This window comes from Scyliorhinus torazame, chromosome 1 (assembly GCF_047496885.1).
Source record: "Scyliorhinus torazame isolate Kashiwa2021f chromosome 1, sScyTor2.1, whole genome shotgun sequence".
Taxonomy (NCBI): domain Eukaryota; kingdom Metazoa; phylum Chordata; class Chondrichthyes; order Carcharhiniformes; family Scyliorhinidae; genus Scyliorhinus; species Scyliorhinus torazame.
In genome coordinates, this window is record NC_092707.1 from 106162539 (window position 1) to 106182618 (window position 20080).

The 20080-nt window shown below is 44.2% G+C and overlaps 1 protein-coding gene across 2 annotated transcripts in view; it reads right to left on the bottom strand.

Annotated features, from left to right (window-relative positions):
• LOC140410772 (glutathione hydrolase 1 proenzyme-like) overlaps positions 1 to 20080 on the bottom strand; it is a 494093-nt gene that overhangs the window by 20877 nt on the left and 453136 nt on the right. For both annotated transcript variants that reach the window (XM_072499388.1, XM_072499379.1), the window contains 2 exons: positions 9002 to 9114; positions 8747 to 8860 (listed from right to left, as the gene is read on the bottom strand). In XM_072499388.1, coding sequence (XP_072355489.1) covers positions 8747 to 8860; positions 9002 to 9114 — 227 coding nt within the window. The remainder of the gene's footprint in view (positions 1 to 8746; positions 8861 to 9001; positions 9115 to 20080) is intronic.

Genomic DNA, 20080 nt, shown 5'->3' on the forward strand with positions numbered 1-20080 from the left:
CATTGGCTATTCTCCAGTCCTCCGGGACATCCCCCGAAGACAGCGAGGATCCAAAGATTTCCGTCAAGGCCTCAGCAATTTCCTCTCCAGCCTCCTTCAGTATTCTGGGGTAGATCCCATCAGGCCCTGGGGACTTATCTACCTTAATATTTTTTAAGACACCCAACACCTCTTCTTTTTGGATCTCAATGTGACCCAGGCTATCTACACACCCTTCTCCAGACTCAACATCTACCAATTCCTTCTCTTTGGTGAATACTGATGCAAAGTATTCATTTAGTACCTCGCCCATTTCCTCTGGTACTGGAGCTGGTACTCTTCTTCGTGGATGGGTTTTGAATCATTGTTGAGCAAAATTTTGTTTTTGTATGCTAATGTACCCATACCTCGAAATACATCAGGGTATTCACTAAGCAGTGCTGGATATCATCGTCGAGTCGTGATGTGTCTTTGGTATTCATGAAGATTCTTTGGACAAGCCGCAAGGTGCTTGAGCACCCAACAGCAAAGATTTCTGGTCGTCCATGATCTCAAAACGTAGTACTCTCTTGATCTTCTTATTGACCACTTTCAAACAGCACGATCCTTTGGAAACAATTTGGTTGCCATTATAATCTTGAAACTTGCATGCAGCAGGTATCTCGTATTCCCCTTATATTGAAGCAAGATCTTTGCTAGTCAGCAAGATTGCTGAAGCACCAGTGCCAAGTTTGAATAGTATTGGTACATTATTGACTTGCACTGTTGTGGTTCATTCACTGTTGGAGTCAACGTGATTTATTTGCTGATGAGCCTTTGTTGTTGATTGAAGTTCATCTTCTGTATTTATTATTCCGACGAAGAAAATGTTCTCCAAGGAAAAATAATCTTCATCTTCTGTAAAATCATTCTTGGATTCTCGATTTTCCATTTTATCAATGCTGCGAACATTGATAAGTTGTTGCTTCAAAGTTGGATTCTTAAAAATCGCTGTTGACTTGCATTGGGATGCAGTGATTGAGCTTTGAGCATTTTAAACATCTTTTTCCTTGCGCGTTACCACATCGGTAGCACATCATGACGTCGTCTCTCTGACGCATGATGTACGTTTGCACATGCGCAGACTTCTTCTCTTGAGCCCCGTATCTTTGTACGAACTGCGCATGTCCTGAGCTGGAGTGTGCACATGCAAGATAGCTGCCAGTGACACCACTTTTACATTCTCAATCTTGTGGTGGACTTTCGCTCCCTTTTCCCGGTGATAAAACTCCAAATATGGATTTCTGCTTTGCTCATGCGAAATACATTTTACGGTCGCGATTTTGAGCATTAGATCGTTTTGTCTGAATAATGCTTCTCACAAGCTTTCATCACTAAGTCCATAAACAATTTGATCCCTTATTAATGAATCATGCAAATCAGCGAAATTACATGTTTGTGCTAGCAGTTTTAAGTCGATGACAAAGCTTGTGATTGGTTCGCCGTTTTTCTGTAACCTTTTATGAAACCTGAAACGCTCCCGGATTTCATTAGTCTGCATCTTGCAGTGGTCATCAAACTTTGTAACAATCACACCAAATTTTCTTCTGTCTTCACCTTCTGAGAATATAAATGAATTATATATCTCTATAGCTTGCTGGCCTACCATTGACAGTAGCAGTGCTATTCTTCTGGCTTCCGAGACAGTTTTAGATCATGCACTTCCAAATCAAAGTTGGAACTGTTGCTTAAAAAGCTTCCAGTTTAAATTTAAATTACCAGTAGTTTTCAGCTGCCGTGGAGCTTGAACGTGGTCCAGAGTCGATTGGTTGTCGAGGATCCGATTGCTGCAAAGTCTTCCACAGTCGAACAGTCGGTACTGGAATTTTCTTTTTTCCTTGCCGAATCTATCTAGTAATATTTTCTTAAAGCTTTTATACAAGTACCATGTTATATTACTTGGGATTATTTGTTACTCATTTGTTTCTGCCGAGTTGAACTTAACTTAGATGATGAATTATCAAAGTCAGCCAGTGATACAAATAATTTGAGTAACTAATCAATTTACTTGTGAGCTCTTTTCTTCAATACTTTTGCTAGTGTTCGAATTAAACAAGATAAATTTAGATTAACAATGAATAATATATTTTACACTCTGAGCTTGCTATATGTCTGTCCTCTAGCTACAACACATCCAAAGAGAGCCGGAAAACAGATTGTGGTTGTTTATATACCCCCTGTTAGTGTTGCCCTCTCGTGATCATCTGACTGCTGAGTACACACTAACCCTTCATGTATTTACATATACAGAGATCACTACAGTGGCAGAGGCAGTCAGTGCTGCAAGCATCACCAGGAGGAGACAGTTGGTGATCCGGAGAGGTGGGGGTCGCTGGTGAGGCCTCTGCCCTGAGGGTTCCAAACGCCACGCTGCAGGTGACCTCTGGTTGGGGTGAGCTCTGCTGATTCCCTGCTTCCTGTACAGTGCCAACACCTGGTGGGCCCCTAATTGAGCATGGCCACACCCATCCCCTTGATGATACAGCTGAGGTATGAGGGTGTCCAGGGGAGCAGCCAGGGTGGGCTCCCAAATCACTGGAGGCTCTCTGAGCATTCACAGGACACAGGTAGAACTCAGCAGTGTGAACAGCCAGGCGCCTGTAAGAAGCACCAAAGGGGTGCGTTTAATTTGATTTGATTTATTATTGTCACATGTATTAGTATACAGTGAAAAGTATTGTTTCTTGCATGCTGTACAGACAATTCATACCGTACATAGGGAAGGAAGGAGAGACTGCAGAATATAATGTTACAGTTATAGCAAGGTGTAGAGAAAAGATCAACTTAATACGAGGTAGGTCTATTCAAAAGTCTGATGGCAGTAGGGAAGAAGCTGTTCTTGAGTCTGTTGGTACGTGACCTCAAACTTTGGTATCTTTTCCTTGACGGAAGAAGGTGGAAGAGAGTATGTCCGGGGTGCGTGGGGTCCTTAATTATGCTGGCTGCAGTTCTGAGGCAGCGGGAATTATAGATAGAGTCAATGGATGGGAGGCTGGTTTGCGTGATGGATTGGGCTACATTCACGACCTTTTGTAGTTTCCTGCGGTCTTGGGCAGAGCAGGATCCATACCAAGCTGTGATACAACCAGAAAGAATGCTTTCTATGGTGCATCTGTAGAAGTTGGTGAGGGTCGTAGCTGACATGCCAAATTTCCTTAGTCTTCTGAGATAGTAGAGTCGTTGGTGGGCTTTCTTAACTATAATGTCGGCATGGGGGGACCAGGACAGGCTGTTGGTGATCTGGACACCTAAAAACTTGAAGCTCTCGACCCTTTCTACTTTGTTCCCATTGATGTAGACTGGGGCATGTACTCCACTATGCTTCCTGAAGGTTAAAGCACATACTGCAGTAATGGCAGTCTGAGCCAGGCTACCCTGATCCTGAGGAAAACACCTCGGGTCCACGGACTTGGCATCAAGTCATTCCCTGCTATTGCCCCAGGCCCGGGTGGCCACTCCCCCAGCAAGCCCACCAATATTTTAGGGTTTTTGAGAGTTTTTTTTGCCTTCCGCGCCCCCTCAGCAGCCATGGCGCCCAGGCCCCACTTGCACCAATTCACTTCCGCGAGACCTCCACCTAAGAGAGGTGGAGCATGAAGTCTCAACCCAATAATTAAATTGAAATCCATGCAAAACTGCCGATTCCTTCACCATGCTCCGGTCCCTCGCTGGCACCGTTATCGACATTTGCGCCCTGCACCGGCGAATCCATGCAAAACTGTCATTTGCATGGATTCGCCAGTCAGAGCATGGTGAAGGAATCAGCGCCGGGCGCAAATCGCAATGTTTCCATTGTGCACTATTCTCCACCCAATTGCAATTCTCACTGCTGGTGGCAGGAAGCAGAAAATTCAGCACTTACTTTACTGAAAATTTAGAGCTTTTTTGTGCTCCTGTCTCTTGTTATTTGTTGGAATGTTATTCTCGACATCATGTTTGTTATGGAGCACTGATTGTAACTATATATACATATATATATATATATATATATATATATGACAGATTATAAAATTGCACACAGTTTTAGCATCTGCTCTAATTGAATTCCAACATTACATGGACTTTTAGCTGAAGTGAAGCCACGGAAATTGAGAAAATACCATGGCGGAAAGGTGGAATGAGAATTTGGTCGGTAACAATACAAGGCGAAACATCAAGAAAGAACAGGTCCGGTCTGATGGGTGGACATCACAACCTGGATGGAGAGCAGAATGATAGTGGCACAGTGACAGAGCAAGTTGCCAAAGGATCTTTGTGGGCCATAGCTAATTGTGGCTATGGATTGCACGGTGCTGAATATACATGTTCCCATTGAGCAGAAACTGAACTGGATTGGCCTAAGAAATACTGTGACTACAAAGAGTAGGTCAAATGTTGGGAATTCTGTTGAGACAAACTCAGATTCACAGAATAGTTGTGACAGAAAAGGAGGCCATTCGGCCCATCGTGCCTGCACCAGGTCTCCAAATGAGCATTTTGACTTAGTGCCATTCTCCTGCCTTTTCCCCGTACCCCTGCCCATTTGTTTCTATTCAAATACCCTCTTGCCTACCTCTATTGAACCTGCCACCACCACACTTCCAGCCCGTGCATTCCAGACCCAAAACACCCGCTGCGTGAATAGGCTTTTCTCACATCACATTTGCTTCCTTTGTAAATCTCTTTAAATCTGTGTCCTTTCATCCTTGATCCTTTTGTGAGCCGCAACAGTTTGTTCTGATCTACTCTGGCAAGCCCTCATGATTTTGAACATCTCTATCAAATCTCCTCTTAGCTTTCTTCTCTCCAAGGAGAACTGTCCCAACCTCTCCAACCTGTCCTCAGAACTGAAGTTTCTCACCTCTGGAACCATTCTTGTCGACTTCATCTGCACCCTCTCCAATGCATTCACATCCTTCCTATAGTGTGGCACCCAGAACTGTACACAATATTCCAGATGAGGTCTAACCCGTGTCTTGTATAAGTTCAGCATAACCTCCTTTCTCTTGTACTCTCTGCCCCTATTAATAAAACCCAGAATACTGTATGCTTTATTAACTGCTCTCTCCATCCGTCCTTCCACCTTCAATGATCTATCCACAGATACACCCAGGTCCCTCTGCTCCTGCACCCCTTAAGAATTTTACCCTTTATTTTATCTTGTTTCTCCAAGTTTTTCCTGCCAAAATGCATCACCTCCTGCATTGGACTTCAGCTGCCCCCTATCTGCCCACAAGCAACTTGTCTATATTCTTTTGAAGTTCGACAATACCCTCTTCACAATTTACAATATTTCAAGATTTGTACCATCTGCAAACTTTGAAACTGTCCCATGCATACCCAAGATCTAGATCATTAATATATGTCAGGAAAAGCAAGGGTCCCAATACCAACCCGTGAGGAAACCAGTACACATTTTCCTCCAGCCTGAAAAATATCCATTGACATTAGTATCCTATTATTCAGGCAATTTTTTATCCACATTTCTACTGACCCTTTTATTCCATGAACCATAACATTATTCACATGTCTGTTGTGTGGCACTGTATCAAATACCTTCTGATAGTCCATGTACATCACATCCACAGCATTACACTCATCGTTACTTCCTGTTACCGCCTCAAAAAAATCTACCAACTCAATTAAATATGATTTCTCCTTTAGAAATCCATGCTGGCTTTTCGTAATCAACCTACATTTTTCCATGTGCCAACTGATTCTATCCTGAATAATTGTTTCTCGAAGCTTCCCCACCACTGATTTTAAGCGGAATAGTCTGTAATTGCTGGGGCAATCCTTACAACCTGTTTTTGAACAAAGGCATAAGATTTAGAATTCTCCAGTTCGAGCCAGGTCTCTATTACCGTCACAACAACATCATTCCAAAATGAAATCTGCGCCTGTGACTCCCCAATCGTATTTACTACACTCAGTGCACTCGTAAACATGCACAATAATACTGATTTAGACATCATGATATTCTCCCTTACCCTGACTCCACCTATTAACTTACTATTATTTATAACTAGTGCTATCTGTCTCAGTAATTTTTACACTTTGGCATTCCTGTCAATACTCTCCAGATTCCCTTTCCCTGTCGAGTTTAAAGCTTAAAGCCTTCCCGACAGCACTAGCAAAACCAGCAAGAATCGCAGCTCTGTTCAGATTTTTAAAAATGTGTTTACGGGATGTGGGCGTCGCTGGTTAGGTCAGCATTTATTGCCCATATATTGCTGCTAGGGAAGGAGTTCCAGGTTTTGACCCAGTGATAGTGAATGGAATGGCAATATATTTCCAAATCAGGATGGTGAGTGACTTGGAGGGGAGCTTTCAGCTGGTGGTGTTCCCATGTGCATGCTGCCCTTGTTTTTCTAGATGGTAGTGGTCGTGGGCTTGGAAGGTGCTGCCTCAGGAGCCTTAGTGAGTTCCTGCAGTGCATCCCGGCTGCCACTGTTCGTCGGTGGTAGAGGGTTTGAATATTTGTGGAAGGAGCTACAAGCGGGCTACTTTGCCCTGGATGGTGTCAAGCTTCTTAAATGTTGCTGGAGCTGCACTCAGCACCACTATTCTCTCCACCACCAGTGCAAAGTGGCAGCGGTGTGTACCTTTTACCAGATGGACTGCAGGAACTCACGAAGCTGCTTTGACAGCACATTCCAAACACAATGGACGGGATTCTCCGACCCCCCGCCGGGTTGGAGAATCGCCGGGGGTCGGCGTGAATCGCGCCCCTACCGGCCGCCGAATTCTCCGGCACCGGAGATTCGGCGGGGGTGGGACACGCGCTGTGCCGGTCGCCGGGCCCCGCCCCGGTGATTCTCCGGCCCGTGATGGGCCGAAGTCCCGCTGGTTCTATGCCAGTCCCGCCGGCGTAAATTGAACTAGGTCCCTTACCGGCGGGACTTGGCAGCGCGGGTTGGCTCCGGGGTCCTGGGGGGGGGGGGGGGGGGGGGGGGGGACCGGGACGACCTGGCCCCAGGGGCCCACCGATCTGCGGGCGGGCCTGTGCCGTGGGGGCACTCTTTTCCTACGTGCCGACCGTCAGCCTCCGCCATGGCCGACGTGTAGGTGATACCCCCCCTGCGCATGCGTGGGGATGACATCAGCAGGCGCCAAAGGCCTTCCACACCAGCAGGGCGGGGCGCCAACCACTCTGGGGTGGGCAGATGCCACCCAGAAGGTCAAGGGCAGCAGGTGGATGTGAACACCACCACCTGCAATATCTCCTCCCAGTCACACACCATCCTGACTTGGAAATATGTCACCGTTCCTTCACTGTCGCTGGGTCAAAATCCTGGAGCAACCTTCCCAACAGCACTGTGGGTGTTCCTACAATGCATGCAGCAGTTCAAGAGGCGCGGCTCTCCACCACCTTCTCAAGGGACAATTAGGGAATGGGAAACAAAGTCAGCCCTGGCAGCAATGCTCATATGCCATGAAATAAAAATTCAAAGGAAATCGAGTATTTGGAGATATGAAGGTCCCTGGAGGATATGGATGGACAGACATTTTGGGCTTCCCTGAAAGTGTGAATGCTGGCAAATAAAATCATTTATTTCATGAATAGGAACCAGGGTGAATTTGTTTCCAGCACTGGTTGGGTCTCAGTTGGAATACACTGTGTGTTTTTTGAGCAACACATCATGGGAGAGTCTTTGAAGACTCTCCGTCTCGAAAAGGTTCCGTCTCGATTCACAAGTATGATGGTGTGGTTCAGAAACTAGAGTTGTAAATGACTTTGAGATTCTAAGCTAAATTTGGAAAGTCAAATAGCGAATGATCAAAGGTTTTTAATAATAGGGGAGGCTTTAAAGGAGTGAATAGAGAAATACTCTGGTTGTCACAAAGGGAAAGTAAATCATTTCAGGGTGATTGGGCATTGCATCTTTTAAAGGAAAATTGAATCAATGAAACAAAGGAAGATAATTCGGTGAGTGTTGTATAATGCAGTTAGTTTTTTGTTTGTACAGCAAAAAGCTGACATGGACATGAATGAATGAGTGGCTGAATGCACTGTAGGCTCATCTAGTTCTATGGACGGGGTTCTTTGGCTTTCCAGTTGTGTGTTTCTCGGCAGCGGGAGGCGACAGGCCGTTTGCTGGAGGTGGGATTCTCCGTTCCCGCCACTTGTCAATGGGAATTCCCAGTGAAGCCACCCCAAGCCGCCGGGAAACCTGCGGGTAGCGGTGCACTGCTGGCGACACCAGAGAATCTCGCCGCCAGCGAAGGGCTGGAGAATTCTGGCCAGTGTATGAACCGTATAAATGTCTGACGGGGATGGACAGACTGGATACAGGGATATTGTTTCCTTGTGGCTCGGGAATCTAGAACAAGGAGAAACCTCACTCAGAGGGCGGTGAACCTGTGGAATTCTCTACCAGAGAAGACTGTGGAGCCCAGGTCACTGAATATATTAAGAAAGAAATGAATAGATTTCTAGACTCCAAATGATTCAGAGGGTATAGGGAGAGAGCGGCAATATGGCATTGGCCATGATCATATTGAGTAATGGAGCAGGCTGACAGGGCCGAATGGCTTACTCCTCTTCCTATTTTCTATTCCTGAGACTAACAGCCAGATTGATTGTTCCTTGCAGTTCCAAACATCCCCAGGCTCCATTACAGTAAAACGGGGAGGTATTGGGGTGGGGGGAGGAAGGCGAAGATGAACTCTGACTGATAGATCCTATGGAAACATTAACCAATATCCAGCCCATACAGATATGCGTGCACACATCACAAACACCAACCTTCTCCACAGCTTGCTCAACTTGGGTCACATTGGGGAATAGTTGATGGTGAACTCTGGGTTCAGTCACAGCTCTCTTAACATTGTAATTAAACCACAACGCATTCATTATCACCTAGAAATACAAGAGGAACAGTGAATGAATCAGGCAAGATGTTCGGCTTCTCAACAAAATAATCTCCCAGTATTTCTTTCCCCTCCAGTTCCCTATTATTCTGTATCGATCCTCGTATTCCATTGTCCCATCATTACATACCAGAGCAGTTGCTGTAGTGATCTTTGTTCCACCGGAGGCTCCTACCACCATCTTCACTGACTTGTTTTTATCAAGTATAATGGCAGGACACATGGAGGATAGGGGTGTCTTACCTATTGAGAAAAGAATACTTTTAAAAGACTCATAATCAGTCGCAGTACAGGAATGTGTTGATGGAACACTGGGACATTAGGTAGGTAAATTCCACTTCAATTACAACCGAGGATTTTAATGCCAAAGCCAGCATTTAATGCCCATCCTTAATTACTCTTGAGAACGTGCTTGTGTGTTACCTCAAACAGTAGGATACGGTCCGCTTACGGACCAGTAACTTTTTGTTTAAACTAGATGAAGTTTGAAATTGCAGGTACTTGGTAAGAGTATAAACTCAGAAGATTCCATTGTTTTAAACAAACAAAATGCTCGACAAAGTCAGCAAAGTAAAACAAATTACAATATCCATGTCATATTCTAACATTCAGAATTGCTCTGGGGACAGAAAGAGCTGAATGCCAGGGGTGAGGTGAGAATGTCTACCCTTGACTGCAAAACAGCATTTGACCGAGTATGGCATCAAGGAGCCCCAGCAAAACTACGGTCAATGGGAATCAGGGAGAAAACTCTCCGCTGGTTGGAGTCATACCTGGCACAAAGGAAGATAGTTGTGGTGGTTGGAGGTCAATCATCTCAGTACCGGGACATCACAGCACTAGTTTCTTAGGGGAATTTCCTGAGCTCTATCATCTTCAGCTGCTTCATCAGTGACCCTCCTTCCATCATAAGGTCAGAAGTGGGGATGTTTGTGGATGATTGCACAATTTTCAGCAACGTTCACAACACCCCAGATATTGAAGCAATCTGTGTCTATATGCAGCAAGGTCTGGGCAATATTCAGGCTTGGACTGATAAGTGACATATAACATTCACATCACACAAGTGCCAGGCAATGACTATCTCCAACATGAGAGAATCTAATCATCCGCCCTTGACATTCAATGGCATTACTATCGCTGAATCCCCCACAATTAACATTCTGGGGTTACCATTGACCAGAAACTGAACTGAACTAGCATATAAATACTGTGGCTACAAGAGCAGGTCAGAGGCTGGGAATTATATGGAGATGAACTCAACTCCTGACCCCCCCACAAAGCCTGCCCACAATCTACAAGACAGAAGTCAGGAGTGTGATGCAATACTCTCTACCTGCCTGGATGAATGCAGCTCCAACAACATTCACAAAGCTCAACACCATCCAAGACAAAGCAGCCCTGCTTGATTGGCATCCCATCCACCACCTTCAACATTCACCCCCTCAACCACCGACAGACAGTAGCAACCGTGTGTACCATCTACAAGATGCACTGCAGGAACTCACGAAGGCTCCTTCGACAGCACCTTCCAAACCTCCTACCTCCACCATCTAGAATGACAAGTACAGCATATGAATGGGAACATCACCACTTGCAAATTTCCCTCCAAGTCACTCATCATCCTGATTTGGAACTATCCTGCCGTTCCTTCACTGTCATTGGGTCAAAATCCTGGAACTCCGTTCCCGCAGCACTTTGGGTGTTACGACACCACACGGGCTGCAGAAGGCGATATACTGCCACTTTCTCTTGGGCCATTAGGGGTAGACAATAAATGCTGGCCCAGACAGAGGTGCCCACATCCCACGATAGAATAAAAATAATAACAACAAACAAACAGTTGTCAAATGGAACACATTCCACGTTCAGTGGAAGATGCAAACAAGACAGGTCATATGGATTTTGCAACAACCAATCCTGACATTGGTGACCACTGCGAGTCACAATAACTCACTAAAACTCCCTCACGAGGGAGTATAATTCTTCACTTTCGAAGATCTAGCCTCTGAATTTCCTCAAAAGCTGCTCTGACTTGGACCACGTCAATATTACTCACCTCCTGATGGTTCAACCTCTTTTCTGGAGATTAAGTTCTAAGGGATTCACAAAATTGCATTCTCATCTCTAATCACTGCATGCATTCAACCTCTTTGCAGACTGCTAGCTTTACTAATCTGGTACTGCTCCCTGGTACCTCCGAACCCCAGTCTCCAGGCTGCACTGAACTCCAAATTGATCCCAGGACTTCTCAGATGCCTAACTGTTTCCAACACAGAACCAGAAACCTCCTTCCACTTTCTCAGCTCCCTAGAATTTCTCTGTGAACTGTAAATGCGGCAATGTTCAATCTATAACTCTCAGTTGCATCAAACATTCTCCCAGGCCTTGTCTGAGCTCAGAGCCTGCTAGCAGCAGCACCTATTCAGCATGAAATCAGCTACAGAACACGAAGTTCAATTAAAACCAGAGAACTGTTGAAAAAAAGAGCCATGCTCCGAAGCTTTTTGTCCTGTACTCATCAGGTCAATTCGCAAGAATGCCAATTCTAAAGGGACAACTATTTATATTGTATGAGAAGAGAGTGGTGATTGGTTATGAAAGTCGACTCTAGTTGATAACAGTGTTTCCACAGAGAATGCACCCGGGAACAGTTAACTTCCAAGTTTTGTTTAAATTAAAATCAGACAGGTGAACCCTGATTGGTCAAGGATATAGCAATTTTTGTTTAGTTGAAAAAGGCATATGGCGGGATTCTCCGTTCCTGAGTAAGTGTTGATGCCGGGCAGGATTCATGGACTTCCACAACAGCAGAACTGGCGCTGCACCTGGACCGATTCAGCGACTGTTAAGGGGCTAGCATCGGTGCCACGTGGAACACAATTGATTCCAATGAGAAACAGTGCCGGATTCAATGGACACTCAGGAGGCCAACAAGCTGCAGCCTCATATACATACTTCAAGATGGCACTGGTTGTGCTGGAACACTCCCAGAAGGCTGATGGGTCAGCTGGGGCCAGACAGCACCTGGGGAGTGGCCTGGGGGGGGGACATCCATATGACCCATGGCCCTAAGTTTACAGTGGGCAGTCAGTGGCGTGTGTAGCTGCATTGATGCCTTGCCGGCTGTGGCAATGGTGCGCCATGTCTGTCAACTCCGGCCCCACAGCCCATATGCTGGCCACCGCCCCCCCCACCCCCCACTACTCCCCCCGGCCCTGGCAGAAGTCCCCCCCGGCCAGCAGCACAACTGTCAGCAAATTATGGCAGTATTGGACACTTTTCGTCCCCTCTCTCTCTCCCTCAGCAGCCATGATGCCTGTTTCACAATTTTTAAAAGCACAAGTGAACATTGCCGTCAGGAATTGGGCCCATTGGAGGTGGAGAATCGCGAAGATCCTGGAGGATTGTGGGTCAGGTCCGCTAATGATATGCCAACGGTGTTTACTGTACGTGCATTCTGGAGCGCATTGACACCGCTGTCGAGGCTACGGAGAATTGTGATTTGGCATCAAATCGGTGCCTATTGCGATTTTAGAGTCAGAACCGATTGATTGGTTGATATTTATTGTCACATGTACCGACGTACAGTGAAAAGTGTTTTTCTGCGGCCAAGGGAACGTACACAGTACGTACATAGTAGACAAAAGAATAATCGGCAGAATACATTGACAGAGTATATTCTCCGCCCAATCACATTTCCCATTTCCGGAGTCGGCCGACGGAGAATCCCGCCCATAGTGCGTGAACATGCGGGCTGTGTGCTCCCCAAACCACAATCTAGTAAAAGTTGTAGGTCAGGTGAACTCCATGATACACTTTGAGGTTCTCTAAACCCTGGTCCAGAACAAATTGGGGGCTCGTCCGGGATAAAAGTCTACCTATTGGATTGGTTTAGTGAACTTAAAGACAGTGATGGTGAGCATATTGTGGTTGCTTTTCAGGTGTGGTATTTCAGTTAAGTAGCGAGTGTGTTGTGGACAATGTCTCTTTCAGAGGCTCAGAATTTTTTGGGGGTGGAGATGGTCACATGCAGTACCTTACGGACAGAGACTAAAAGCAGACTGTTAGATTTGGCAAAAACATTGCAGTTAACATTACCTGACAAAATGCAAAAAGATGAGGTAATTATGGCGGTGGCTAAGCATTCAAAGTTGCCTGAGATACAGTTTGACTCATTGGAAATGGCAAAAATTCAGTTGCAAATTAAACAAATGGAACATGAGAAAGAATTAAAGCAGCTTGAATACAAAAGAGATAGAGAGGAAAAAGAAAGAGAAAGGGAGATACAGATCAGGGAAAAAGATAAAGAGAGAGAGTTTGAACTTCAGAAAACTTCATGAAACATGACAGTCAGTTAAAATTGGCAGGTATAAAGGGAAACAGTTGGATGATAGTGATCAGGATAGTGAGAAAGAGCGTCAAAGTCGAAGGCTTGGTGGGGATCTATTTAAATATGTCCAAGCACTGCCAAGGTTTGATGAGAAGGAGGAAGAAGCCTTTTTCATTTCATTTGAGAAGGTAGCTAAACAAATGAAATGGCCACAGGACATGTGGATATTACTGATTCAAAACAAAGCTGATAGGTAGGGCGAGTGAAGTGTTTGCATCACTACCGGAGGAGGTATCTGTGACATATGAGGAGGTGAAAAAATCCATCTTAGTGCATATGAACGAGTGTCTGAAGCCTACAGACAAAGGTTTAGAAATTTAAGGAAAGAATTTTGTCAAACATACATGGAGTTTGAAAGGATCAAACAGAGTAATTTTGATAGGTGGATAAGGGCTTTGAAAATAGATCAAACGTATGAAGCTCTCAGAGAAATTATACTTCTGGAGGAGATAAAAAATTCAATTCCTGATGTAGTGAGAGCTCATGTAGAAGAGCAGAGGGTTAAAACTGTGAGGTTAGCAGCAGAAATGGCAGATGATTATGAATTAGTTCATAAATCAAAGTTTGGTTTCCGACATCAGTTTCAGCCTGTGAGGGATAGAAACTGGGGACATGAGAAATACTCAAGTGGTAAAGGTAAAAATGATCTGATGTTCAGGAAAATTGGCGGAGTTACAACAGAAAGATGTAGAAATAAAACAGATGTATCAGAAAGCATATACGGAAGAGGAATCTTATTACTGTAAAAGTGAGGAGAAAATTGAGACCTTTACATATGAAGGTAGCTGAAAAGTGGGCAGAAGTTCATTAAGTAGTATTGCCAGTAGGGTATAGAAAGGAGGTGTTGCGAATTGCACGTGAGGTACCAGTGGGAGGTCATTTGGGAATAAGGAAAACTCAAGCTAAAATCCAGAAACTTTTTTATTGGCCTGGACTACATAAAGATGTAGTTAAATTTTGTCAATCGTGTCACACATGTCAAGTGATAGGGAAACCTCAAGCAGTGATAAAACCAGCATCCTTAATACACTTTCCAGCATTTGAGGAACCTTTTACAAGGGTCCCAATTGATTGCGTAGGACCGCTTCCTAAAACAAAAAGTGGGAATCAATATCTTTTGACGATAATGGATGTGTCTACTAGATTTCCAGAGGCCATTTCAGTACGTAATATTACAGCTAAAAAGATTGTGGAGGAGTTACTTAAATTCTTTACTAGATATGGACTACCCACAGAAATACAATCGGATCAAGGATCAAATTTTACCTCGAGGTTATTCAAAGAAGTTATGGATAGCTTAGGAATAAAACAATTTAAATCAACTGCGTACCATCCAGAATCGCAGGGAGCGTTAGAAAGATGGCATCAGACATTAAAGACAACGTTGAGGGCTTATTGTCAAGATTATCCAGATGATTAGGATAAAGGAATTCCATTCGTACTGTTAGCAATTAGGGATTCACCTAATGAGTCAACCAAATTTAGTCCTTTTGAACTAATTTCTGGTCATGAGGTGAGGGGACCACTTAAATTGATTAAGGAAAAATTGGTGAGTGAGAAATCGGATATTACATTATTGGATTACTTGTCAAATTTTAGGCAACGATTAAATAGAGCAGGTGAATTGGCTAGACAACATTTAAAAGTTGCACAAAATGTGATGAAACGGCTAGCGGACAAAAAATCCAAAGCTCGTAGTTTAGTCGGTGGAGATAAAGTTTTAGTATAGTTACCAGTGGTAGGTGAGCCTTTAAAAGCAAGGTTTGTGGACCTTCTCAGATTGAAAGGAAATTAAGTGAGGTGAATTATGTGGAAAAACACCAGATAGAAGGAAGACTCACCGAAAGGGAAGGAGAGAAAAAGGAGGAGGTTTTAATGATTCTAACTCAAAGTGACAAACTAAATCCAGATGACTGTGAATTTGACATACCTCAAATTAAATTGGAAAATGAGGATGATCTTAAAAATTGGGATAAATTATTGAGTTACCTTCCAGAGGAAAAACGGACTGACCTGAAAGAGTTATTGATATCACATGGGCATATTTGTAGAAATAAATTGGGAAGTACTAAAATGGCTATTCACGATGTAGATGTGGGAAATGCTGTTCCAATCAAACAACATCCATACAGACTTAACCCTTTAAAATTGGCACAGGTTGACAATGAGATTGAGAGTATGCTTGAAAATGGCATAATTGAAGTGGGTTGCATCCATAGGGATGGTACCTAAACCAGACGGTACCCACCGGCTGTGTGTGGACTATAGAAAGGTTAATGCAGTTACAAGAATGGACTCTTATCCTATCCCACGGTTGGAGGATTGCATTGAGAAAGTGGGACAATCAGCTTCTATTTCCAAACTGGATTTACTTAAAGGTTACTGGCAGGTACCTTTATCCGAAAGGGTGAAGGAGATTTCAGCTTTTGTGACTCCAGATGGCATATACCAATTCAAAGTTATGCCATTTGGCATGAAAAACGTCCCAGCCACACTTCAACGGTTAACTAACAAAGTTGTTTCAGGATTACCCAATTGTGCGGTATACATCGACGATCTGGTAATTTTCAGCCAGACAAGGAAAGAACATTTGAAACATCTGATGGAGTTATTCGATCGACTTCAGGAGGCGGGTTTGGTGATAAACCTAGCCAAAAATTTGGAAAAGCCCAACTCACTTTCATTGCGGAGTTTCCGATACCCTCAAGACAAAGGGAAATAATGCGATTTCTTGGCATGAGTGGATTTGATCGAACATTTGTACAAAATTGTTGTAGCATGATGGCTCCACTGATGGACTTGCTCAAGAAGCGTAACAAATTCCAGTGGACAGCGGAGTGTCAACAGGCATTTGACTGCCTGAAAGCTGTGATAACCAATGCTTCTGTGTTGGAGAATTACAAGGGACTCTGTGATCAGATTGAACTAAAGTATCTTACTTTAAAGAGAAATGCCGAGGCCTAGAGAAATGGATGGATTGTGCAAAGACTTCTTGTTCAAAGAGACTGTCAATCGAGAAGGATTTCAGTTGGAGGAAGAAGAACAGAAATGGACTTTATTATTATATGTTTGCGTGTGCTTTTTTTGAAACAAAAAAGTATATTTACTGTGTGCATTCCTTAAAGGATAGTGAAAAGGTGAAAAATGAAACCGCCTTGAAGTTGATGGGTTTATTTTTGTTTCTTGGGGGGAAGTGTCATATGAGAATACCTTTAAGAAATGGGTGTTTATAAATGTGTGTGTATATTAATATCTGTAGTGAGAGTACCTTTAAGAAATGGATGTTTACTACTGCAGTGATGTCAGAGAGTAGGTGGAGCTGGGCTGTCTGCCAGCTTTTTACTTTTGTTTTAGGCTGTTTGCTGCACGGTGTGTTTTCGTTTTGTTTTCAGTGTTGGAGCTGAAGCCAGACAGAGCAGGTGTACTGTTGAACTCTCTGCCATGAAAAGACTATCTCTTAATCATTTTGTGAATTCAGAATTCTAAATGTTCTCAGTGGTGAATGTAAACCTAATGTGCTTCTGTTAAAAGGTGTTTCTTAAGTCTTCTGGATGTTAAAAGGACAGCTTACAGATTACTTAGTGTTACATTCTTTGGGGGTTGTATTTGAATTAATGGTTGCTAAGTTGTTCACTGTATGTTTTAAAAAGGTTAACTTGAGTTCATAGAATAAACATTGTTTTGCTTTAAAAAATACTTTTCCATTTCTGCTGTACCACACCTGTAGAGTGGGCCGTGTGCTCCCCATACCACAATCTATTAAAAGTTGTGGGTCAGATGAACTCAATGATACACTTTGGGGTTCTCTAAACCCTGGCCCCTAACAGTGTCAATCTTCTTGAGTGATGTTGGAGCCTCATCCAGGCAAGTGGAGTGTATTCCACTCCTGGCTTGTGTCCTGTACAATGTAGACAGGCTTTGGAGAGTCAGTGAGTTACTCACCACAGGATTCCTAGCCTCGGGCCTGCTCATGCAGCCACAGTATTAATGTGGCTTGTCCAGTTCAGTTCCTGGTCAATGGTATCCCCCAGGATGTTGATAGTGGGGGATTCAGTGATAGCAACGTCATTGAATGTCAAGGGCCACTGGTTTGATTCTCTCTGATTGGAAGTATTTTGCTTTTGTATTATCAGTAAGTGCCACTTGTTGATTATTGAACTGATGGGGCTGTCGAGAGCCAGGTTGGATTTGATCTGTTTTTGTGACCAGGGCATATCGCGGAAGTTTTCCACTTTGTGGGGATGTAGTGGAGATCTTGGCTATCAACACTGCTAGTCCTAAAACGCAAGTCCTCAGCACTACAGCCAGCGATTTGCCAATGGTCCATCATCATTATAGTATCCCGTGTAACACAGCTATTTCCTTGATATCAAATGGAATTAATGAAATGACTTAAGGCTGGCTTCTAAGATAATGAGAAGCTCAGGAGGAGGTCAGGATGGGTCATCCACTGGCTGATAATGGATGCAAACATTTTACCCTTGTCATTTGAACTCAGATATTGGGCTCCTCCATCTTTGGGTATGGACTGTTCATGGACAGTACTCCTCGGGAATACTATTTAATTGTCTATCATTATTCACAACTGAACATGGCAGCGCTGTTGGTTGTGGGATTTCTCGGTCTATAGAATGCTGCTTTTGCTGATTAATGTTATGTGGCACTATGGGATTTGTTTCACAAGACCCCCACGCTCGACCCCTGATTTGCCGGTCTCAGCCAAGAAAGCAATTGGGTTTTACAATTAGCCTCAGCATCTCTGGATTGGGCATAAGAAAGTCAGAGAATGTTTCCCCATCTTAACTTAATACTTAAAATTAGAACTGGGCCAATGAGGAGTGAAACGAAGGAGCACCTTTTTTTGAGACAAAGCAGTGGTAATCTGATATTTTCTCCCTGAAAAGGCTGTGGACTCAGGGGACCAATTAGAACATTTTAGACCAAATTTGACAAGTGTTGCACATTACGCAGCAAGCTGGGCAATTGGAGTTAAAGGAAAATGTGGTTTGAAGATTATCATTACATTAGGTCTTTGAAAGGAATTTGGGAACAGGTAAAGAAATGAGATAAAGTTGGGGGACGTCCGGTGACGGTGACGTGCTGAGAGGACGCACATCGGGTGGCTGTCCTCCGAACCGGGACAAAAAAAGGCACTTTCAGTTGAATTTGGCCAAACCTTTACAGAACGGCCTGAAAGCAATCATGCAACTTCTGAGAGACTTCGGAGCTTTCTCGGGTTATAGAACAGCACAGCACAGCACAGGCCCTTCGGTCCACGATGTTGCGCCGACCATTTATCCTAATCTAAGATCAACCTAACCTACACCCCTTCAATTTACTGCTGTCCATGTGCCTGTCCAAGAGTCGCTTAAATGTCCCTAATGACTCTGACTCCACCACCTCTGCTGGCAGTGCAGTCCACACACCCACCACTCTCTGTGTAAAGAACTGACCTCTGACATCTCCCCTATACCTTCCTCCAATCACCTTAAAATTATGTCACCTCGTGACAGCCATTTCCGCCCTGGGGAAAAGTCTCTGTTTATCCACTCTATCCATGCCTCTCATCACCTTGCACACCTCTATCAAGCCACCTCACTTCCTTCTTCGCTCCAGTAAGAAAAGCCTTAGCTCCCTCAATCTTTCTTCATAAGACATGCCCTCCAGTCCAGGCAGCATCCTCATAAATCTCCTCTGCACCCTCTCCAAAGCATCCACATCCTTCCTATAATGAGGCGACCAGAACTGGACACAATATTCCAAGTGTGGTCTAACTAGGGTTTTATAAAGCTGCAGCAAAACCTCGCGGTTCTTAAACTCAATCCCCCTGTTAATGAAAGCCAACACGCCATACACCTTCTTAACAACCCTATCAACCTGGGTGGCAACTGAGGGATCTATGCACGTGGATCCCAAGATCCCTCTGTTCCTCCACACTTCCAAGTATCCTGCCTTTCACCCTGTATTCAGCATTCAAATTCAACCTTCCAAAATGAATCACTTCACATTTATCAAGGTTGAACTCCATCTGCCACTTCTCAGCCCAGCTCTGCATCCTGTCAATGTCCTGTTGTAACCTGCAACAGCCCTCAACACTATCTACAACTTCACCAACCTTCGTGTCATCGGCAAATTTACTAACCCACCCCTCCATTTCTTCATCCAAGTCATTTATAAAAACCACAAAGAGCAGAGGTCCCAGAACAGATCCCTGCGGGACACCACTGGTCACCGACCTCCAGGCGGAATACTTTCCATCCATTACCACTCACTGTCTTCTTTCGGCTAGTCAATTCTGTATCCAGACAGCCAAATTTCCCTGTATTCCATTCCCCCTGGCTTTCTGAATGAACCTACCATGGGGGACTTATCAAAAGCCTTACTGAAATCCATATACACCACATCCACTGCCCGACCTTCATCAATGTGTCTCGTCAATCCTCAAAGAATTCAATGAGGCTTGTGAGGCATGACCTGCCCCTCACAAAGCCATGCTCACTATCTTTAATCAAACTATGTTTTTCTCAATAATCATAAATCCTATCTCTCAGAATCCTTTCCAGTATTTTGCTCACCACAGACGTAAGACTGATGGGTCTGTAATTCCCAGGGATTTCCCTATTCCTTTTCTTGAACAGGGGAACAACATTCGCCTCCCTCCAATCATCCGGTACTACTCCAGTGGAAAGTGAGGACGCAAAGAACATCGCCAACGGCGCAGCAATCTCCTACCTCGCTTCCCGTAGTAACCTTGGGTATATCCCATCAGGCCCAGGGGACTTATCTATCCTGATGCTTTTCAAAATTTCCAGCACA